Raw genomic sequence first — 24,806 nt, 5'->3', positions numbered from 1 at the left:
ATACGCGAGGATATAACGACCTGCACGCGAAGATGTAAGTTTGCGAAGAGAATCGAGTGCATAATGCGTCGGTACCGTGGGTCTACACAGGTCTCCACGGCAGCTAAGAGGCTCTCCTCACGCGAGCGTGTTTACATAAGATGGGCCAGACCCGTCCTTATTGCATACTCCCGCCACAGGTGGCTACCATCACCGATACACGTGCGACCGTGCACGCCACAACTATACCTACAACTATAGATTACGGTCAGAATGGGACCTAAGTAGCGACGGACGCCAAGTGCACCCCCTTTTAGGGTGTACTCTTACATGCAAATTTTCAACCGGACTCTCCGCGTCTACGGCGATTAACAAGGGAACTCGACGACGAGTGTATTCTTGCTCGTTCGCGAGGCCTTTGCCCGAATCGTCGACCAGCGAATTTCAAGATCGACCAACGATAAATGCTCCCCGCTATTCTATTTCACCGGAATATACAACGCAAAAACGAACGGACAAAACGCAACTGAATAGAATTTTTTTTAAATGAAAACTGCTTCTACGAGTTACAATAACATTCGATGATACTTGGAACTGCAACCAAGTTATAATAGATATTGTAAAACGAACAGAAATTGTAATTTTAGTTGGATTTTTAGGGGTAGATTTTTTTCGTCAATTAAACATTTTCGAACGTTGGTGGAAACTTTTATTAGCAATATTTGTACTGTGAATTGTCTTCGACCGAAGAACCTTCGACTAATTAAATTAAATATGGGATAAACCTAAAAAGGGTCAGAATATCGGGGGATTTTTGTTGAATGTTGAAACAACAGTTGAGTTATATAAATATACTGTCATTCTTTTGACAAAACGGAAAAAATGAAACACACAGAGAGAAAGGAACCAATTGGAATTATGGGTCGAAATTTCTTCGACACGGTGCTGATTATGGGGGTTTAGAGGCGCAAGGCGAACCGAATTCAAAGGAGGTGCCGGTTTCGTCGTGACGCGAATACACGAACCGTTCCAGAAGCGTGTCTCGAATTGGATTCGAAGGTTTTCCGCGCCCGTGTCGCGAGAAAGCTCGACTTAAATCCAAAGAAAATAAAATAATTCGGCACCGTTCGAAACTACGGAATGCGAGACATGTTCCTTCGAGCTCGCACCTTTTCATATTTCGATGAATTATTTTTCTTTTTACTTTATTTATTCGATACTTTTTGGTGCGTAGCAGAGAAAAAAAGTTATGCATTTTCACGCGTTCGAAACTAAACTTAAGAAATATGTACATGTGTAATCGAATGGAACGTTTTAATTCGCAAGGACGAACCGCGGGGAATTCGAACGCGTCTAAAAATATCCTGTTATTTAATTAGTCCCGTTGCCCGTAATTATCAGCTTTCGAGGTATAGGGAAAACCGATCTGGCGGGAAATTATTTTTCCGTCGCCTGAACGATGCTGAAATACCATCAACGACGCCGTTCAATCACTCTTCCGGTGACAGGCTTGGAAAATAACGAAGCAATTTCATAGCACTTTATGATAATTGCTTCATTCGATATTCGACATATCAATAATGCATTAATGCGCAGGGTGGCTCGCGAGAGGGAGCAAGAATAAATCAAACACTCGGTAAGATTCGGTAAAAGAAACTTAAAACGAATAAAGAAACAGAGGTTTCTATCTCGTTAGAGGTGACGAATAAAAATTGCACGATATCGTACGATATTAATCGATAAACTTTTACGTTTCAAAACTTTATGTCTTGGTAATAATGAAAACAGAAAGTATCCAATGGAAAAAAGGTATTAGAAAATTTTGAAAACGTTATTCTATCGATAATAGCAAATTCTAAATTCACGACGCAGAGCGCGCGTAACAAGGATCTGATTGGCGTATCAGAATTTTCCTAATCGACGTTTGATTAATTTAACTATCCCGCGTCAATCGACGCGTACTAATTCGCTGACATTAACTGCTGTCACCGACGCGATACTAATTTATCGCGTTAGTATTCGTGACGGTTTTTGTCTCATAACGAGTTTTTGCAGGCAAGGCGCCAGTTTCTCGAAGCCGTTAAAACGCCGTGTACGATTTTTGTGCGTGTTCAGCGAATAGTTGCAGCACGAGGAATTTCTTTGACGCTCGACCAACGTAAACGCTTTCGTCTAACCTTGCCATTCTATATTGATAGAATTTTTGTTGTATTTCGACTATTAAAAATTTTACAAGCAAAATTATTACCTAAACCTGCAACAGAAGCATGCTAATGGAGATTAGTTTTACACTAGAAATCGAATTTGACTAAAATTAAAGTTAGTAAAAAGGGGTCAGAAATTAATTTTTAGACCCGATAATTTGAACCAAAGAATTGTAAAAGCTGTTCAGCGGATTCTCAAATTTCCTTTTCCACGTCGACGAGATCAGAGAGAAAAAGAATCCTCGTAGCGAGAGGTGACGAGAATTTCTTTGAAAGGGTGGTTTCAGGGGGATGAGAGCAACAGAGGGGGAACTGTTCGGGCTTCGATGGATCGACATTATCGAGCAACCCGCACCCACGTTTACTCGAGGGAAATCAGCCTGATAATCCGATTAATAAATTGGCTAGCATCCACGCGCCGCGTGTACCGATCGTTGTTCTCGATTTAATTGACTATCTTTCTCCGCGATTCGTTTATTACTCGCAGTATCGCGTGTTTCGTTCGTTCGGGGCGCTTTAATCTCGCAAACGTTTCAAATTTACGCACCTCGCGTCTCGTTGTCGCGATATCGCGTCCAGTTTCGGTTCCAACGTGGGAAATCTATTCTCCAAGAATGTCGTCGGTCGATCGTTTTCCCCCATCTTTGACACACTTCTTTTTGGAACAAATACATATCTGCGTTTTCTCTGGGGCAAAATTTGTTTTATTAATACCAGAACTAAGAACAATTATGCTATATTTATTTATTTGTACGAAAGAAATTAAAACGATAGATACTCGAAGAAATGTATAATATAATGGAAATAAATGTTTATTCATCCTCGTATAGAAAACCACGGTATTCGAAAAATCCAGTCGTGTAATTTGTAACAATTTTTATTAGAAATTGCAAATGAATCATTTTGACCAGTTTGGTAGTTCCAGTGTTAACTTGGATTTTGATACTATGTTTCGATTAAACTTGAAAGCTGACTTGCTTTCCGAGAATGATTTATTTTTCCTTTTCAGTTGCCTGTTTCACGTACGAAAATAAATTTTTCTTCGATTAATCGTTCCGTTCGAAGCGTGTTCTAATAGCCGGGAATATTCGTTGCTCAAAAAATAACGTAAATCGCCGCGCGTTCGCTTAATCCTTTTGCGAGGGAAGACAGGATAAATCTGGCAACAAATTTACATATTGAAATCGCCCACTTGTTTTTGCTCGCAGCAGGTAGCACGTGGGTCGTTTGATGGTTACTCTCTGCCTACGTCCTTCTTCAGCGTCCTAAGATCACAGCACCCTCCTCTCCGACAAACTGCCGGTTATCAACAACCGAGGAATTCATCAACATAAAACTCCCTTGCTAACGATCGAGGGAAATAAAATTATCGAGCCCGCGTTACATAAGCGATTAATTTTTACACCGGGTCTCGGGGGAATCTCAAATTCATCCAATAAATAAAATATCGCGAATCGAACATAATCTTAATTTTATAAACCTTTATCGAGCCTACTTACCAGGGGGGAGTAAATAAATGAGAATCAATAATTCAAAGCAGCCATAGCTTCTCCCGCCCCTCCCCACTGCACTTTGCTCTTGAACGTTCGGTGTCCTCGATAATACGACGTTGCTCCGCCTAACCCTTTTTAAAGCTCCTCCCGGTAAGTTTGTTGACGCACTCAACTCGTTAATGAACCATAACTTTTTTAACGTCTGAAAAAACGATGGAAAACGAGGGGACGACGAGGAAGAAACCTAGCAAGACCAACTTGACCCTCCCCCCCCCCCCCCCCCACGGGTAATCGGCTTAAAGCGCCCTAACAATTTCATGTAAGTATACGGATATAAATACGACGCATACTTTTGTCGAACTGGCTCCGGTAAGTTGAATTTATGAATCGTCTTTTCACAGCACCACCCTCGACCTGTCCTTCTTTACTTTTCTAACGCTTTAAACGACCGTAATCGCGGCGAACGCCCCGGGATCCGCGTCCTCGAGAATCACAATTCAACACATCGACACATTCGCGGTATTATGTACCATTACTTTTGCAAAAAAATTTTCAAATAGCTGGCTCGACCATTATTTATTTCGACGTTGGTCGTATCCGACATGTCGATTCCACGCGCGATAGTTAATAAGTTACAAGATAGTTATATTCACCTTTAACCCTTAGGAATATACAAAAATAAGTAAAATGTATCTTATATAGACAATATTATCCTATGCTGGTACAGTCAGTGAAACGATATTTAAATCACCGAGTTAGTTTCTCATTTTGATTAGATTTCGTCGAGCATTTCTGTTCTTCCCGATTCTGGTCGCGTTGATGTTAAAATTAAAATATCTTCTAAACCAACGATTTCTCGCCATTAGTGAATCGATACTTTTATGTAGAGATCGACGAGCTGAATCGATTGGCGCGTTAAAAAATTTACGATTCCATTTACAATGTTGATTACGATTAATTATGACCGAATACAAAGTATAACCGTTGATTTTAGCGTAAAATTTTCATTGAAATTCTGAATTGTTCGATCGATTCCCACGTACGGTGTGGATTTCTCGTTGCCCGATGTTCGATGCACGATAGAAACGGTCTGGGCGCATTTCGCAAGGGTCACGGGGAACGATCAGTCGAATAGCGTGCTCAGGAAGCACAACGGAGCACCGTAACTCACGTTTACGCCTGTAAAATGAACAGGCATACCGGCGTGTCACTTATTGCTAGCTAATATAAACATGACTCCGAGACACCCACGAGGATAAAGAAAGTATACACGCCGCTCGTAAATCACGGCCGTTTTACATTTTACTCGCGTTATGCCTTGTTACAGTACGAACGTAGACCGCGTACGTTAAATAGCTGTTGATAATTGAGAGGATCGGGCTGGGAAAAATGTTCGACACGACTTATCCCGGTCCTTTTCCTGGATATTCGATTCTACGGAACCCGGGGCACCTTTCGCGCGGACGTTTCGTAACGTCGCTGGGTTACACGATGAAAAACTACTGGCTCGAAGGAACATTTTTAAATACCAAAAATGCAAGACATGTTCGTACTTTGATACGACATACATTTTGCAACGTACGAAGAGTTTTACGACGAGCATGGGTCACGTGAATTTTCGTTGATTAGCTGAAAGAAAAATTCTCAAGATGAGACGTCGAAGAAAATAAATTTACGACTCTTGAATTTTAACGATATAAAAGATCTAAGACAAATTGTGGATTAAATTCGAGATGAACTGAAAAATTTTTGAACTTAAACGGTGTTGAAAAATAAAGAATATATATAATAGATAATAAATAAGAGAAAGATTAAATATATAAATCGATTTTATGCTGGGTAAATTAATTTCAGAGTATGGTTGGTAGCTTCACGGGAATACTCTTCCACTTGGTCACGGTTAAAATTCTCGTGCTCGTCGTACGTATGTTGGCGAACCGTGAACCGGTTGTTCGTCCCTTCGGCAGTCTCCTCAAGATTAATCCGTTTCGCGGAAGTGCAAATGGTCACCTTGTACACCTATTGTTCAGATTGTATAGTTATCTTCGCTGACCATCGTAATTCATTGTCACCTTACGGTTACTTTATTTTTCAGATAATTCTATGCTCGTGTCCCTTTGTGCTTGCTCGTAATTCTAATCGGAAAATGCGCACGCAATGATTCAACGTCGACCACCGACGTGACGGTCACCGGTGACCGACGCACAGTATTTCTTTACGATGCTTCAAGTAAACCCAATGTTTCTACGCTTTAAAATTACTATCGTTGGAAATATTATACAGGGTGTTCGGCCACCCCTGAGAAAAATTTTAATGGGGGATTCTAAAGGCCAAAATAAGACGAAAATCAAGAATACCAATTTGTTCATGAAGGCTTCGTTAAACAGTTATTAACGTTTAAAGTTCCGCCCGTACTGAATTTTTTTCTACAAAGTGGGTAGGATTTCAGGGATATGTCTATTCACCAAAAATGGTTATATATTTAAAATTTTTTAATCTAATTTGTTAATTACTTTTTAGTGAAGCCTCAGTGAAAAAATTGATATTCTTGATTTTCACCTTATTTTGGCCTCTAGAATCTCTCATTAAAATTTTTCCCAGGGGTGGCCGAACAGCCTGTATATATTATATATATATATAATTAAATAAATGAGAGATTATTGTTTTAAAATTCGTCGACCAGCGTGTTATGCACGATTAAAAGAGAAGAATATCGGCGTTTTAATTAACATTGAGAAGTTGTTAATTGTTGGCAAATGTGCAGCTAGGGAGAAGGGAAGTGAGTGATAGCGTCGCTTAAAAATACAGAGACGTTTTTACCTGCGAAATAGTAATGTTGCAAATAAGGGAAAGTAGAAGAAAAAAGAAAAAAAAGGAGGGAAGGGAAATAGGAGAGCAGACAAGCAACGACCGATAGAGGTTTCGAGGGTCTCTTCCTAGATTTTCGCAGGGATGCACTCGGCTCGAAGTGCAATCGTAATTAACCGCTTTTCAGTGTCTCTCTCGCATGAGAAATACGAGCTTGCATAAGTAAGTGGGCAAAAGGAACGTGTCAAGCTGGCTTTCCGAGCGAACGTTTCTCCCTCAATTTTGCTTTTAGTCCCTTTCCACTTCGAATCGTCTCTTAATCCCCGACACGCTCGCGGAAAAAAGGCGAAATAACGCTGATCGATAAATAAACAACTCGCCGCGGTGGAAATTTTTCACTTCTGCGCAATGAATTTTAAAGAAATCGTTCGACATCTACGAAAAAAAATTAATTAATCGACCCTTCGCGGACGAACATTTTGAATGGGACTTGGAAAAGTACGCGAAAATTAATGCAATTAATGCATAAGAAAATTTTTGCAGAATTTTGGTATTATTCGTAAAAGAATATTATACCGAATTGGCATTTTTAAGTTCGTTCCTGAACTAGAGTCAACCAGTGGCCAATTCAAATACATTTTTAAATTAAAATTAAACAGGGCTGTTTAACGGGCTCGTTTCTTTTAATGACATCGAGACGAACGAAGCTCCAGGTAAAAGCTAGTTTACGAATAAATGTTGAACGTTTACTAGTTATTCCAGAAATAAAATTTGCTCGCCTCTGCTTGTCGACGCCTCCTATAACACGATACCCCAGGGGCGTAGACCCCTTCTGCCCTCCACCCCGCCCCACCTTATCACAGTCCTGTGTTCAACAGCAAGACGTTCCTCGTCTAGGAGCCAAATGAGATTAACAAATTTCACTCTAATTATAATTGAAGGGTTTGCTGCAACGAGGAGACAGAGCTCCGCTTTTTACACATTTTATTTTAGTAAAAAAATATGCGATCTTTCGCTCGGTGCAAACAGAAATTAACTCTAAATAATAAGAAGAAAATAAACCGTTCTGTTACGAAACTCATTTGACTCAGAAAAGCACAATTCGAATTAAAAATATTAACATGATAATTAATTGAATCTTCAGCTTGCAAGAGTTCCCCAATACTACTAAAAATTGAAAAAATAGAAAGTATGTTGGGGAAAATGAGACATAGTTTCTATTCGATTGTGAGCGATTGTAAAATATTTTCCACGTGCTGTTCGAAGGTCTAAACGCAAACGTAATATACAGAGCGGGGCAGAGGGTGTTTCTACACGTAAAAAACAATAGAAAAGAAGGAGCAGCTATTTTTTATTCGAAGCCTCGTTACCGAGAAAATCGACGTCGCGAATTTATGGAGTAAGTAAGTAGAAAAATAGATCAATGGTCAGACGACGCGTCGGTCGAATCGTACTGATTTTCACTTGCTGAAATTTTCAAATTCAATTATCTCGAAAATGAAGCCTCGAACGAAAAAGTGTTACTCGTTCTTTTCGATTTGTTTTCACATATAGAATCATCCCCTCCCCCACCTTGAATATATTTGTATTTGGATTAATTTCTAAGCTTCGCGTCGCTTCTTGCAAAGTATATTATCAACAACGTAGAAAGTGACTCGAAATACCGACGGATCGTTGTTTCTTTTGACTAACCACGCCTAATTTTGCATGTTGTTGTGTGTTACAGCGTGTGACTGTCACCCGATCGGAGCCTCCGGGAAAACTTGTAACCAAAGTACCGGCCAATGTCCGTGTAAAGACGGTGTAACCGGCACCACGTGTAACCGATGTGCCAGAGGCTACCAACAGAGTAGATCGCACATTGCACCTTGCATCAGTAAGTATTCGAGTCCCTGGACCTCTGTATCTCACTAAACTAAAAACAATTAACAACTCAGACCCATTTATTTATATTGGAAATACGCCTGTGCCTCTCTTTGCGCCCTTTCAAATGAAAATCGTGTAAAAACTTGCTTCAAGAGATTCAGCAATCTCCGGAGAAAGTTATTTAATTACACGTGACTTTAAAATCGTGTAAAAAGATGGTCGAGTGTAATTAGAATCGACATTATTTTATAATGCTTTTAATCTTAATATTTTAGTAATTTGGTCTCTTATTATAAATAAATGTATCTTAGTATAAATCTTTGCTTTCGGTTGACTGGCCGTGTTTTTGATCTAGCGGACCCGATTTTTCGTCAATAAACGAGGGACTACAGTAGCGCGATACTAATATTAGGTACCCGTAAAAAATTCGAGCGGACTTTTCTTATTAAGATTTCATAAACGGAACCGCTCCGCCGTAGTCTTTTATATCGAGATTTCTAACTGTAGCACAGCACTCGCTAGGGAAATAAGCGCTTTAAGTAAATGCCAGATAATAGGCTTTCATGCATCGTGTTCTACAGCCGCGGAAATTGCCAAGGCTGTCAAGTGCCAAGTCCAAACGGTAAAGAGATATAAAGGGTGTGGCCGAAAGTGCTGTACGTACGAGTATTCCTCGCGTAAAAATAAATAAACAATGTAGAATTACGTTTATTCCCCCTGTCTTTATGCTCGCTATCGCACGGGTAACAATAAGATATGAAACGACCATCGTGTTCGCGTCTGTTAAGAAGGTAATAAATTAGGATTTCTGTATGTACAAATTTTTTAAAATGAACGCTATTTGGCAAATCTTGAAGGCATCTCTAAAAATGGTGATACTTTTATTTACAAAGAGAAGAAACGTTTTGAAATGTTACAAGCACGCTGTAAAATTATTTACTCGAAAGAGATAGCTTTTATAAAAAAATATTTTAATAGTTTTTCGAAAAGGTCTTTTGGATAATGTAATATTTAAAATAGCTGGCGGCTCGCGGAGATTCGAGCGTCCCATTAACGGGTTCGTACGGTAAGGATCGACGTTAAAAAGAAAAGCAAAAGCCAAAACGAAAGTTTGGACGGCGGACGTCGTGTTTTTGGTAGCGATCGATCGATCAATTGGAAGGGAACACGCGACCGACGAACCGTGTTATCGTTCGATCGCACGTCCAATTAGGCAAAATTTGCGAATACGAAAGAGGCGACCGTGTAGCCTTTTAGAAGAGATACGAGTTGCATTTAGCGTGACTTCTCGTCCGTTTTCGTTTCAGAAATACCGAGGGTGGTGCAGACACAGGGCACAGCTGGCGAGGAGAGCGGGGAACACGAAGACGAGGACGACGAGCGCAATTACAATGGACGAGCCGGTAAGTATGTAAACAACAACCAAAATGTCTCCCAAATCCTAACTGTCTTAAGGGGAAAAACCACTGTGACTGTAATAATTAATATTTTTATGGGAATTTTTTACAACAAGTAATTCAAGAAATGTACTTTCGAAAATATTAAACACTTATCAGAAAAAGTTTCATAGTTATGCCGAAAAAATTCTTAAAAATTACCTTTATTGTCAATCATCACAGTGATTACCTCCCTTAATTTTGACAAATTTCTAGAAGCCATGTCCTTGACTTTTCTATTAAAATAATTTCTATAAATCGAAGAGTACATCTCGTTCGTTCCAACTGATCGAATTGTACAAATTAAAATTAATTTATAATTTTTCTGAAATAAATAATACTCGCTTTTTGCGGGCAAATAGAGGATTAGAAACATTCGGTCCCGTTTAAATTGTATCTCGTAATTAATACCGGGGGAGACGTCGAAGCTTTTCGCGAAAACCGAGGCGGAATGTAATTTATTCGTAATTTCGGTCGAAACGTTTCCACGATCGGAGATACTTAAAGTATGCACAGGGAAACGGTAGGAAGCCAGGAAGTTTATTCGGTTACAAACTCCCTTTGCCACGTGGCAACGCGGAATGTAAGCACAATATTAATTCAGCAGACGGAGAGCGAGAAAGACAAAGTCGGAAAAGGGAAAAGAGTGAGGGAATAGAGGGTTGGAATGTCTAGCCGCTTGGCCGCAACCTCTCAGCCACCCTAATGGCTTAATTAAAACAACCGTCACTTGCTGCTTGCCCATTTGTTCCGAGTTCCAACGCCCTACTTGTACGATCGTACGAGCATAAACTTTTACGGTATTTTTTTCTCTTCCTTTTACTCGAACTCGTGTGGGTGGCAATAAATCGTGCCATCGCATCGGTTCGAAATACCACCCCTCCGCTTTCGATTCCTATCGTTCGATGACAGGAACGGAGACACTGGGAATTTCTACGATCGATATTCAATCTCGTAATCGACGAGTTTTAATAATTTGGTCTTTTCACGATTATGCTTTCTATTTCTTTTTTACTGAGATGGAATCACTGATTCCCCTTTCATCCAACGCATTTCATTTAACTTGGGATCTTCAAAGGGTGAAGAAAGACTGACTGCAAGATGCAAGTGACTGTATCGCTTCTAATTAATTTTGGGAAACTATATATATCTTCGGATTCATTGATCTGTTTAAAAAAATTTCGTACGAGAAAGAAAACCAAAATGAAATTCTTTTCGCGATTAAACGTGCAATTTCGACCTGAGAAATATTTATTAATGATTGATAAGGAAGACTGGGAAAAATTTTAATGGGACCAAAATACCAGACCAAAATAAGGCGAAAATCAAGAATACCAGTGTGTTGATCGAGGCTTCGTTAAAAACTTATTAACATTTAAAGTTCCGTCTGTAGAACGGCAATCTGCTAGTGCTTAGCGAGAACCACTATCGCATGCACGCAACTTTAAACGTTAATAACTTTTTAACGAAGCCTCGACCAACATATCGATATTCTTGATTTTCGTTTTATTTTGGTCTCTAGAATCTCCCGTTAAAATTTTTCCCAGACCTAACCCAGACACCCTGTACATAAAATTCGCGTTTCTCTTTTCGAAATTAACGCGCCTTGGTGTCCTTTTCCATCCCCTTTTCAATTCTTTTAACCACCCTCCCCCCTGTTCCTCGTCGCGGCTCGCACTTTCCCTTCTCCGTTTTCTTTTTTCACTTTCTAAGTCTCCTCTTTTTGCCTTTTTTCACCCCTCCCCTCCAGACCTCGCGTGCCTCCTGTTTCTGCTTCGACACAGGGGAGAACGAGGGGTTCGCTGTCGAGTTATTATTATTTAGCCGTAGATATACATTCGCGTGGTCTCCCTTTAATGGACCGACGTTTTACTTCCACGGCCCGGATGCACGACACGCACACAACAACGCGGTTTCGCGGTCGCGTTCGCAAATTATTCGGCCCTTCTGGGCTCCGGCAACGAGCAAAGGAAAACTCTTAATGGAGCAACTGAATACCTTACGAATACCCGAAACCGTAATCGAGCCCAGCAATTTTGTACTTAAGCGGGAAGTACATTCTCGACGATGACGCGGCCGCGCCGAGATTTTCAACCCCGGACTTTCGACAATCGATCTCGAGCACCCGGTACGATAATCAATAACGTCCGAGTGCCTCGAGTACCGCGATTCGAGTGGCCACGCCATGATAGATCCAGAACGTATATCCCTTGTTCCACCGTATTATTTATTCTATCGCAAATCCTTAGACTTTTTTTGGTCCAATAACAAAAACTTTCGAACACGTTTCTCTTGCGACTATACTGTTCGCCAGATTTCGTCCACCACCTACTATTTTTTTTAGTTGCGTAATATTCTACTACACAATATAACCTACGTTTATCGATTCTTAATCTATTAATTTCATCGACATTCCAATATTCATCAAAATATTATTATATACAGTTTATATTTACCGCCTTACGTGGATGCGATACGTGAGCGCCATCTGTGTACACCATCAGAAATAAAGAATCTCGCCGTGTTGCACGCTCTTATGAACAGAACACGCGTATGCCCTTTTCCTGTAACGATAATCGTGATTAATATATATTAAATAAATAGATAATATAAGATAGATCCTAACATATTGGAACGAGTGAATCTCGAAGAACGCAAGAACGGTCCGCGTTAGGTTTCCCTCCCGCAATTATCGCGGCGCCGCTATAGTATACTAACCTAAATTGTCACGTCTGAGCACGGGCGTTAGTATCAATTTGTCCTGGACCGAAACAGTTTCCATCATCGGGGCGACAGATCGCCGAGTTTCCGCAATCGCGTTCATATGCATCGGCTGCGAAGAACGGAACCGGTGCGTGGGTGCGTGCAACGAGAATTACGCGCGCGGTTGCGTGCAGGCATTAACATATAGATGCGATTCGTGACGCGAAATACATACTCTCGATGTGTGCACGGGCCACGAGATGCTCTTATTTCTTGCGAGAATAGCATCACGAGAAGAGGCTGGAGAAATATCTTCCAGCTACTAGTTTGCAACGCTTATGAACAATGTGCGATGCTGGAAAAAGGCAATTGCTCGCGGCTATCGGTGTTTCTGTCGCTGGCGCGGAACCGAATCTAATAACACGTTCGAGCCTATCCTGTCGATGCCAACGCCAGTTTGCAACTCGAGGATCTTCGAATAACGCGAACTAACACAAGACACGCTCGATTACCGAGTGGATAATTGATTTTGTACAAATTTAGACATTTGCGCCAAGTAATTTCATTGTACAACATTTTTTAAGTAATATTTAAGTTTCTAAATAAAAGTTAAAACACCCAATTACCCTTGAGATAATTAATTTTGTGAAAATAAAGAAACAGTACTCTAAGGTGATACTCTTTTTGCAAAATATGGAGAATAATAGATAGAATTCTCTGTCTTTTCAACCCCGAGTATTGCAAAATAAATTAGGATGTACTCCAAGAAATTTGAAAACGAAATACTTCAAAGTTACGTGTACCGCGATTGGGGTCTGTTTCACAACACTTGAAATATCAGTTATTTTACTATAAGAATACACAATGTCGATGAGTTCTACTTGTCTAGAAAGTTGCACTTTATCTCTATCGAATGGGACAAGTGTATTCACGGATGATACATATTTAATACCAATGAATCGAACTAAAGGAACCCGACAGGTTAGGTTTAGTTAGCTATCAGCGATGATGGAAGACTGTTCGACTAAATCGTTCGACTAACTTTTAGCGTCCATCGATGTGTCTGAAGCAACCTTGAACGAATAGTTCCGCTAGAAAAAGGCAGAAAACAAACCTAACCGAATTCAGTAAGGCCTCTTCGTAGGTCGGAGAGCAGCGCCCCCCCCCCCCCCCCCCCCGCTGGGAAAATCCCATTTAACGGCTCTCAGCCCGCAAGGGGCATCTTGCTTTCCAAGGCCTGTCGATACTGATTTACGAGAGTTCTTATATTTCGACCGTCGACTTATACACTTCTAGTATACTGTAGACGGCAAGAATGAACGCAACAGAAAGGGCGTTTCGTATCGAGCCGGTTCCAGACGTTCGGCTACTTGCCAAGTACCGGTCGCTTGCCAACCACTTGGTGGCTCTATACTCCGGTAAACTTCTCGCCTCACGCACACACACGCACACAACACAGGCACAACTGCCTGTTTACAACTGCTGAGCTCGAGCGAGCCTCGGCGTTATCTCCGGACACGCGACCGACGGTGTCTCCTCGGGTTACTAACGTAAAGGTTAGGCCAACTGAGACTGTCGAGGACACTTTTCCCCACCGACTATGTCCATCCTCTCATGGTTTACTATCTTTCGACATCGTGGATAGCTTCCGGCTATCTTCGTGGCGCGAGTAGACTCGTTCAAACTGTGCTAGGCGAAATAGCAAAAGTTATAAAAAGACATCCTAGAAGGCTCTGCTTTAGACACTGGGCCACTGGACAGTCGGTCGAGAATCGTAGCCCTCTGGCGGCGAGTAGAAGAGGTATCGCCACAAAGCGAGACTCGCGCCAAACGGTGTTTGTCTATAGATTGTTCTAGGTTAGATTTTGCGTTAAATTAGGTTAAAGATTTAATTTGACTCGATTTCGAAGTCTGAATATTTCTATATTAGTCCTTCACGACGTAATTTTATTAGAGATTAATAAGAATGACATCGACGCGTATTTCGAACAAAACGAATCAGAGATCACCGATCGCCAGACAGTAGAAACAATAGGTGCGACACGCGAGGGAAGTATTAGTACTAAAGAAGAAGAAATAAACGTGTCGTCTGGTTTACAAGGCGAGTTAATCTGCAGTTCGCTTACCGTACCGATGCGTCAACTTATTGCTCGAGCGTACGCGCTCGGATAAACGCCCACTAAGGGTCCTTTCATTTCAGGAAACAAACCCCCTGCTACTGTTTGCACACCGCATCGATTCGTTCTCTTTCCCGTTTTCTTCCTTTTCCACGATCATGGGTGCGCTTTAAAGCCGCTCTCGCTTTCTTTACACCGTACGCCGAAACAACAACAAAATCGTCGACGAGGGAAATCCATTTCGTTTTACCATTAAAAAGTACCCCGATCGCTGATCTAATTACATTACGTTAATATTTCTATTTTATTCTCCGACGATTGCTTCTACGTCCTTTGCAAAATTATTAAAAGTTACTTACTTTTTTTATAATTGAAATTTAAAATATCCCTGTCGTGTCTAACCATTAATTTCGTTTTCTACTTGTACCGAGTTTGGTCCGTGCATGCACGACGCCTATTTATTTTTATTTTTCTATTTACTCGCGAATTCGATACATTTTTGCAATGAACGAATGGCCCCACGAGGAAGGAAGAAAGTTTCAAAGGAAATGACCTTTCGTTTCGTCTGTACGACGTACTCGCGATGAGCAATCGATCTGTTTTTCGTGGACTATTAAAGCTGAACGCGTGTTTCGTCAAAGGGAACGTTTGATGATATGAAAAACACCGTTTCAACGTCTAAAATACATTCGTCGAAACTTTACTCTAAATTTTCGTAGTTTTAATACTTTACGACGAGTAAAAGTTGATTAGAACCGATTAAAGTAAATACTCGTCGACGGAATTAAGAATTTCATAACTTTGGAGATAACTCGAAATCGTCAGGGTATCGAAAATATCTTTAAAACATTCTGCCACGCGATGCACGATGTTCGGTATAGTAATGATTATCTTCATTATTACAGCACAGGCTTACCAGTTGGGTCCCTAAACCAAAGTTAATTACCAGCCGCTGTAGCTAATTTAAATCAAGACTAATTGACTCCCTCCCCCTCGAACCCTGCCCTCCCCCCTCCGCGATCCTACTTCCATTACTCCAGGACGAGCCTCGGTTTCTAATATCACGAAACTTCGTCTAAATTTGTCTGGTTACATACGCGAGTTCGTCGCAAATCCCTAGACGAATCATATTGCGCGCGTAATAGGGAGATAAATTCGTTCCGACGATCGAGGTAAAACTGAAATTACGATAAAATAATTTTAAAAGATGCACGTTTATTGTATCGAAGAACAGTAAATTAACAAGTTTCGAATGAAAACAAAAAATCTACTCCCTTTGGCGTGCACGTGGGAATAAATTCGAAGAAAAATTGAATGGCGTAGGTTTGAAAAACGATTCGTAATTAAATCGTACGTCAAGGAAGTTAAGAGGCGCGGCGACAGGTGCATAGCAATGAATATTTCATTGAAACGGTAGACTATGATCATAATCGTTTAATTTCGTCGCGAAAGTACTTTACATTAAGAGCACCGTTTATCCTGGTAGGGTGGGGTCGTCTCAAAAGGCAGTCGCACGAAAAACCGTAGATTCTCTACGGTGTAACGGCTGGCATGCACCCACGCATCCATTAAAGTCCCACTCGGTCGCTGTAAGATACTTAGGGTGCCTCATAAGGCATGCACTGTACCGCCGAGACCCTTTTATAATTAAGACGTTACTTTACGACCGTCGGTACACCTCGCGTGCATCGTCTATGCATACGATAAAGGAGGTTAAAATATATTAGAAAAATGCAAAACGATTCGAGAAAGTTTCGTTGCCCGGAGAACATTTGATAACTATTTATTTGAAAATAATTTCAAAGCTGACGTCACGCTTAAATAAATGAGGATTTCTTTTTGGTACGAACATCGTCTTTAATTTATTCGTAATTTTCTTCAGATATGTCACAGCAGAATCTGAATTGCGACTAAACGTTCTTGTTCGAACCAAAAGGTGGCGTACGAGTAGCCAATCGCGCGCGAACGACCGATAGCCAGTACCCGAACGTGTAGAAACGGCTTTAGGTTGGAAACAGACGAGCGACTTTAACCGTTGCGATTTCACGTTCTTCCTTGTTTTGCAACTAAGACAGACAATATCGACGTTTCCCTGTCTGTCTTTTAATTGCGAAACAAGAAAAAACATGAAATCGCTGCGATATCGAAACGGCATCGTTACCGCTCGTCCGTTTCCAGGCTAGACTCGTCGACGAGAGTCTGTAGCACGTAAATACTCGTAATGGAAATCGTACAAGCATACCTTGGATATCTGAGGCTTTCACAACCCGAGTTCTGATAGCTGATACTGGTTAAGGCTTCCGGGGAATAAGCCGGCTCCAAGAAAACCAGCAAACTAGAAGCTTTTCCAGTAGCACCCACGGAACTTTCGATCGTCGCAGCCGCCATGTTTGTTATTCCCTCGTTCGAGTCGCGCGACTTTGGCGTTCGTTTGAATCGTTCTCGCTTGGGGCCCCATCTACACCGATCGAACATTAACTAGCGTTGGGTCTTCGAATAAAATAAAGAAACGTAGATTTTTAGATAGAATTATATCGTAAAAAACGATGCCCAGAAATTTATCGTAATTTTGAATACAACGATAACGATTCGTCCTAATTTTCTTTAATAGATGTTAATAAATAAAAATTTGTTGTCAAGGCGATAAGCAATGACTTATGATCTTTAACGTTGAATTTAGGTGGTTTTCAGGATGATTGCGATGCAGAGACGACGGAGTCGGTCGCATCGAATAGGGCAACGGAAACCAGTTTCGAGTCGCGTCTATCCGGATCGATAAGATCGGTCGATCGGAAAGCAGACCTTACGGTTTTGATACGTTCGATGGCAAAGCTATTGCTCGTTCGGTTGATGCGGATTAGCGCGGGTTAATCGACACAAAGGACGTCTCGTTAGTCGGGAATTAAACGGATTATGGTCTGAGGTCTCTGCCATCACGATCGATTCATGGCGGCTGGCCGGCCGCGTATCTGGTTCGCTTTCGACTCGCATTTCCCCGTTTCGTAATTCGGTTAATTGGTTCGATGGCATGCTCCACGAAACCCGCCTACGAAATTCTTTTTTTTTTTCTACCCCGTTCGCGGAATCACGGCCAAGCAAATGTTTGCTTTCTCTCGCGAGACACGGTCACACGCGACGACAAAACGCGAAACGAAACGGCAAATTGGATTATCGGCTTCTCTATCGATCCGCGGGAAATAGATCGGTCGTGAACCTTACCGCGATTCAACCACGCTGATGCGATTTCAGAATCCTGGTCGTAACGGAAAAAGCAACACGTACGGAATACCGTTGGTCATTTCGAATACCGAGGCATCTTAAAATGCACTGATACGCGAATAATAGGAGCAAACGACCTTTTAACGATCTATACAACCCGTTGATGCGATTTTAGAACGTAGTCGCATCCGCTGTCCGCCATTTTATCGATGTTGAGAATACTACTGTAGGGTCAGCGACGATATCAAATAATAAGACGACACAAATTGTTAATATGCAGGGCGTTCTCTGATTTTTAAGCTACAAGTGCAGAAAGGGGAAATTGTCAACGCCCAGAAAACTTATCGACGCGTACCCGGGTTTTTTTGTTTTCCCGCCCGACGGATTTGAAACTTTTCAAATATCGGAAGGCAGCTTCGTTGATAGAGGGACGTGACGGTGGCCCCCCACCCCTCCATCCCTCCGTGGCGAGCACAGAATTTTCATTATTTTTTATTGAATAACGCGCGCCCGTGAATCGACCGGGGGGCATTGATTGAATTTCAAACGAAATTCAAATCACGTTTAATTTCGTTAGCCAACGAACGAGCTAAAGCGAGGCTGCGAGTAGCGCGTGTGTACTAGTTGCGTGCAGTTTGAATTCGTAGTTCGGGGGATTCGGTGAGTTGTACGGATTCTATTATCGACCTGCAGACCACGGATTCATTAAAACGCAATGAAACATACAAAGACAACTGTTTGCGGTTTTACTCAATCCTTTTTTTCACCCTCGAAAACTTCCTTTCGTGTGTGTGCTTACGGTCGAAAATGTTCCGTGCAAAAATTGGGTCGATGTTTGCCGTTGTCGACAACGTTTCCACACGTTTTTCAGTCATTTCCCAGCGAATTCTACGGATTACGTGATTACGATGTGACGTCGAATTGAATTTCAATTTGATTTATTGCGTTACTTGGTTAATACTTTACTGTAAAACTGATAAACTATGGAGAGATCGAAATTACTTAAACACATGCCTTTTGCAACACTGTTTCATTCTAACAGCTTCGATAGATATGTAAAACTAAATAACAGTTTTATTATTCTAATTGAAATTTTGTAATCGAAATCGGATGTATCGAAAGTTCTCCACGGCGATTCGGCGTTTTGAGAATATTTTAAGAGCATGTTGACCAAAAAACAAAAATGCCGCGCGTTCGTGGAAATTTACGAATTTCGTTCTTTGCCGCGCAAACTCCCGCCAAAGAAAACACTGTCGCGACGAGTGAGATTAATTTACGTCCGACATTACGGTCGAAAAAAAGAATGCATCGCGATAAAGCAAATATTCCGTCCGTAGAAACGTATGAAATAATACGCTTCGAATCTTGTAAAAAAAGAAAAATTATAAATGGACCGGCGATTCGAACTAATATTTTCGAAATGAGATTTTTTTAAACTCTGCATTCCGATCGTCCCACATTCGTTACGACTCCCAAACTTTTTACGAGTTACTTACTGATCTTTCGAGTTGTGGGAAAAATGTTTAATTTTTTTATTCTCGACGTGTTATTTGACATTTCATCGTAGAAAAATGAAAATTTATTACGTCGAACCCTGACGAGTAAATAAATTTAAATAATATTTTTAATTTCATACCGTTTCTTCTATTGCAGACCAGTGTGGAAAGTGTCGAGCCAGTACCAAGAGGTTGAACCTGAACAAATATTGCAAAAGAGATTATGGTGAGTAGGAGGTATTTAAAAATTGTCCAGTATGTCTACAAATTTTTTAAACAACGCGACCGTGAATATTTGAAATGGTTTCTTTTCGTAGCCATCCTGGGCAAAATAACGGACAGACACAAAAAGAACGACGGCTCCACGGCTGGAACGAGCGTGTCCGGCTCGGATTGGATACGTTTCACCCTAAACGTCGACTTCATTTACAAAAAGGCCCCGAACTCGAGAATTCGACGCGGCGACGTGTTCCTTTACGTGCACACGGCCGACTTGGCCTGCAGGTGTCCAAAAATCAAACCGAACAAGTAAGTAATAGTAATAGTAATTGTTTACAAAAAAAACTAATCCATTTCAGGCAAATTTTAATTTAAATACACAAAGTACAGAGGAAAGTCTCGTATATAAATTAACAGATGTTTCTTCGTACTATCATCTTTCACAGAACAATTCACTATAGAGTCACGATAGAGGAACCCCGATGCTTGTAAAATTGAAAATAACACTAGTTTAATTAGGAAATTTCATTCTGTAATTTAAATAAATTTCAAGTACATCTTCACACATGAAGTCATGATAGAAAGGATCGAAACGTAACAACAGAAACTGAGACGAGGTCCGAACAGTATTATTTTTTATCACTGTGTGGAAGATATCGTCGACCTCATCACTAGAATTCTCAGAAAACAGAAAATTAAAACAATATCCACGACACGAACTAAAACTGGACAATTTCAACTTTTCCTAATGTTTTGACGTCTAAGTTTGTGTTATTGATCAAAATATTATATAGAATGTTTGTAATTTGACTTTCCGCGGTCGAAGGGTCGATAAATCGGGAGTAAGTCGCGAAACGATGGTAGGCAAAGGTGCAACTAAAGATAATCGTTGAAATTTCCAGGTCGTATTTGATTCTTGGCCAAGAGAGCGATGGCGGAGGTCAAGGTGGACTGACAGTGACGCAGAGGTCAATTGTTATCGAGTGGCGCGACGAGTGGCATCGCCGAATGCGACGCTTCCAGCGAAGGGCAAGATCGTGTCATTGAACTAATTCGCGTCGTACCAAGGAAAATAGACGGAGAAAAAGAGGGGAGATTAAGAGTGAGAGAAAGAGAGAGAAAGAGAGAAAGAGAGATAGAGAGAAAGAGAGAGAGAGAAAAGGAAGAGGACAGAAACGAGAGATCGAGAAATAAAAGTCCAACCTTTGCTCGTATTTGTAGAAAGGTGCACGTTCATTTTCAAACTGCCAATAGCTGTATGTATTTTCGCGTACCTACTTTTTCGCACGAAATACTCAACGACGTCCTAAGATTAACGATAAGTACCAAAACTGCATTACCCGGTGAAATGCTAGCGAGAACTCGTAACTATGATCGATTAACGAAATGTATACATACGTTAAATTGAATCGTTTGATATAACGAAGGGGTCCTGAGACTTTGAAATAATAATTGGAAAATAATTCAACGATACGAGGCTCCCAAAAATATTTCAACACTTAATAGCTAGGTATTTAAATTAAATCTAAGTCTGTTTTCCATCGAGTGGACTAACTTAAAACTAACATTTACAATTTTAATACACCGTTTTCTACACTTTCCTGTAATATTTTTCTTTTCCACTAGACCCCATGACCAAACTGACACCACCGATCCGCCATTTTGTTTTATGGTTTCTTCTGTATTAGATTTTTACGTCTTGCTAATAAATGGTGCACGAGAACTTCCTTCGGCTACCATCGATGTCCAATTGTGATTCAGAAGTATTCTTGACGATACGATAATTTTTATTCGCGATATAATAAGCAGTAGACTTTCTAATACTACTTCACTGCTGATTCTCTTACAAAATTGCGAGACTTTGAACGCTGTTGCCCTTGGACCGACCACCATCGAACTGAGTAATGTTTACGATCTGTGATCTTCGGGAATACTCGGTCGTCAGAGTTCATATACTTTCGTGAGCCATTTCTGAAACGAGTTTACAATAAATATATCGTTGAATTATGCTCTAATTTCACTTACGTAGACTTAGGACCCATGTTATACACATCATATTATATAAAAAAATTAACTTAAAAAATTTTCCATTTCTATTCACTGACAAACAGATTTCCCACGTGCATTTCATCGAACCAGAAATGCAATGTCTCGCGCTAAATTCAACTTCGAATTTATACCAATATAAATTGTATATTTCCTACGAATTTATACCCCTTTTTATTCGTTAATGTAACGCAAACCAAAAGAACACTGCGATTTCGTTTAATTGTATAAAGAAAGGAAAACGTTACGTTTTATAAAAGGAATCCTCAAATCGATCCTTAAATCCTTCGTTCGAAACATAAAAAGAGAAAATTAAAGAGGACGTATTCCAGTAAATGTACCGATCACGAATCGAATGTGCAGTATTGGATAGCGAACTAGAATTAATCGTATTGCATATCAGTTGTAATTACCGTTTTCGTACAAATACATACGTGATTTTTGATAGTTTGTTACCAAATGATACCTTGTGAATTCAAAGAGTACACGATGCTACGCGCTCGAAACAACAAAAATTTATTACTTCTATTAATTTTCGATTCAAACGCGAAGCTTTAATTCGTTAAAGTTATCATATAAATCGTGTAACAAACGAATGGAAAGATCACAGAACTAAAAAAGAAAAAAAAACTCCGCTTTTATGTTAATCGACAACGTGTTATTGCAGATAAAATTGCAAATATATTTACGCTCAACAGACTGTATAGATGCGATAAAAACTTGTTTGCACGACTCGCGAAATTATTTAAAAAATCACGCAGAACTGGATAGCGCTACAATTAATATATTTATACGTACTAATTTCTGCAAACATGTTCATTTCGTTGCACCGTTATTTTGCAATAATCGTACATCTTCGTTCCAATATAGGTAAACGCGTAATTTATAATTCAAGTAGTCGGTACAAACGAGTTTTTATCGCGTATAATCTTCATTAGTTTTTAATTCAATATATGTTAACAAAGTGAATGGAGGCATACGTTATTTCTTTCCACGGATATAGTAATTTCGTTGTATCGAGTGCATCGAATATAGTTTTGCAAAACTGTTCCTTGCGAATTTTTAACGTTTCGTCTCTCTCGTTGCAACTCTGTACCATTGATTAGAACAACAAAGATTTACAATGTTTTCGAATGGTACGATCTTTCCCCTGCCCTCAGACTTCCCCATCTTTCTCACAGCGTACAGATTTTTTTTTTCTTTTTATTTATTTATTCTCCTCTCATTCGGTTATCGCGAATCGATCACAATTATAAAGATATACGCGAACGTTGAGTGTAGATTTTCTTGTACATTTCCTATATAAATTATTAAGATTTCTTTCGACTTAGTATTATTATTAGTAGTATTATTATCGGTAGTAGTGGTATTAGCAATAGAAGTAGTAGTTATCGAAGAGAAATAGAGGCTAAGCCCGGAATGTGTCGAAATATCATTCGTAAAAAAAAAAAAAATGATCGATCGCTACGCGTCGCAAGAAAAAATTATCGTGATTGCCATCATAATTGAAATTACGATAATTATCGTTTCCATTGTCGACGTCACGACTCTTGACGTATATTTTTTTTTCTTGTTTTTGCGACTTGTCACGAGATTTCGAATGCAACGTCAGATCGGAAACGAAACGATCTCTTTTCCGATCTTGACTGCAAACAGTTCTTCCGAATATTAGGGGTTGTTTTTTCTCACGAACCATCCGTGTATACCTGGACAATAAAAATGCCCTGATCGTGGAAATTATACGAACGAAATAGACAATGTTATTATCGAATGCTACCTACTGTAACGAGACTTACGTATGCAATTACGATGAATGAAATAAATAATTGCTGATACTTGTCGTGCTTGAAATGCGAGTTCCTAATTGTAACGGACGTTTATATCGTGTAGCCTCCATTTTTCGAAATGTTGTCAACATTCTTATAAATAATATAATGAAAAGTCGTCAAATGGCGTTAAACAAATTTTGTATCGGCGAATTTTGGTTTACTCGATATAATTGTATATTTATAAACGCCCTTGAAAGGGTGAAACATGTATCATAGAAAGGTGGCTCGTGCGATGTTTTAAATATTCTGTTAAACGTTCGTGCAAAAATAAAAACAAACATTCGTTGCGTTTCGAAAGCATGGCTACACGAATTTGTCCGCCCTGCGAAAAATCCAGTCGATCGTTTTCTTTTTTTAACAAAAATCTGCCAAACGAGGTAAACGAAAAGACAGGAAAAAAGGGTACTCGACATTTTATAAATGGTCGCCTCGAGTGATCGAAATAGAAAATTCGTTGTAACTCCCCCCCCCCCCCCCCACACACACACACACACACCCCTCTTCGTCCCCGAAAGAACCACGAAATTGTATCCTCGTTCGCGATAGCGATAATCCGTGACTTCTCGAAAGGACAGTAATTAAATACTCTTTTGTGTACCGTAATCAACGATGTATCTATGTACTTACAATGTTAACAAGTATCGAACGATCGCGATGGCGAAATTGCGTGTAGGAATCCGTACGTTACGAGGAACGCTGGCACCGAATGTTACGCCACGTGGACATATTCGTACGTTTTTCCTCCTTTTCGACTGTGAGAAAAAAAAAAACGAAGAAAAGACTCACGAACTTCCGTAACACGTTCTCAAAGTGTGCTTTTTAGGGATAATGTAACAGGAAATCGCATTAACCCCTCGGGTATGACGCAACTTTCGATCTTAAGCGACGCTATTTAAGCTTGTTTAAATTTTACTGATTTTTGGAGTGACGAAAAAAGATGTTGGCGAAATTGGTCGATACAGGTGTTGCAATAAAAATAAAATGCAAAGTTGCACGTATGTAATGATACTTATTTAACGCTAGGAATAAACAAGATGGCGTATTACTTCGGTTTTGTGTCGTCAACAAGATGGATTTTAACTCGTCGTACTCGAAGGGTTACTAAAAACCCCTGTCGCGATTATCCTGTGAATCGAATCCGAAACGACGTATAAATAAATTAGGCTTTCTCCAAAAAGAGTCAGCGTGAACTCTGAGAGTCTAACGAGCACACTCGAATCCAAGTCCACCGTTCGACACCAATGGCGAGGGATCCTTTTTGTAAAAGAATTGCGCTTTAATTATTATTATCATCGTCTGATTGTTTTAACGAAACGTCGCTCCCGACGCTGTTCATCGTCTCCGTCGCCTACGCTATGATTACGTGTATAAAACGGTCCGTATATTCGAAC

At 40.2% G+C, this 24,806-nt stretch overlaps 1 protein-coding gene and 1 long non-coding RNA gene across 4 annotated transcripts in view; one reads left to right on the top strand and one right to left on the bottom strand.

Annotated features, from left to right (window-relative positions):
- The window catches only part of LOC143351636 (netrin-1), a 95,188-nt gene extending 70,994 nt beyond the window's left edge, over positions 1 to 24,194 (top strand). Inside the window, exons 3-7 of the mRNA XM_076783414.1 lie at positions 8,211 to 8,360; positions 9,658 to 9,753; positions 19,479 to 19,547; positions 19,639 to 19,849; positions 20,443 to 24,194. Of these exons, the coding sequence (XP_076639529.1) occupies positions 8,211 to 8,360; positions 9,658 to 9,753; positions 19,479 to 19,547; positions 19,639 to 19,849; positions 20,443 to 20,587 (671 nt within the window). The 3' untranslated portion in view covers positions 20,588 to 24,194. The remainder of the gene's footprint in view (positions 1 to 8,210; positions 8,361 to 9,657; positions 9,754 to 19,478; positions 19,548 to 19,638; positions 19,850 to 20,442) is intronic.
- LOC143351642 (uncharacterized) overlaps positions 1 to 24,806 on the bottom strand; it is a 96,085-nt gene that overhangs the window by 69,708 nt on the left and 1,571 nt on the right. For 2 of the 3 annotated variants that reach the window (XR_013081784.1, XR_013081785.1), the window contains exons 1-2: positions 16,849 to 17,009; positions 12,243 to 12,350 (exon numbers count right to left, since the gene is read on the bottom strand). This is a non-coding gene — a long non-coding RNA (uncharacterized LOC143351642). Of the gene's footprint in view, positions 1 to 12,242; positions 12,351 to 16,102; positions 16,299 to 16,848; positions 17,065 to 19,461; positions 19,520 to 24,806 lie in introns of those variants that run through there. The other variant, XR_013081786.1, reaches the window with a different exon arrangement.

Source organism: Colletes latitarsis, chromosome 2 (assembly GCF_051014445.1).
Source record: "Colletes latitarsis isolate SP2378_abdomen chromosome 2, iyColLati1, whole genome shotgun sequence".
NCBI lineage: Eukaryota > Metazoa > Arthropoda > Insecta > Hymenoptera > Colletidae > Colletes > Colletes latitarsis.
The sequence above is the reverse complement of the archived record's forward strand: the minus strand, read 5'-3'. Positions and strand labels throughout refer to the sequence as shown.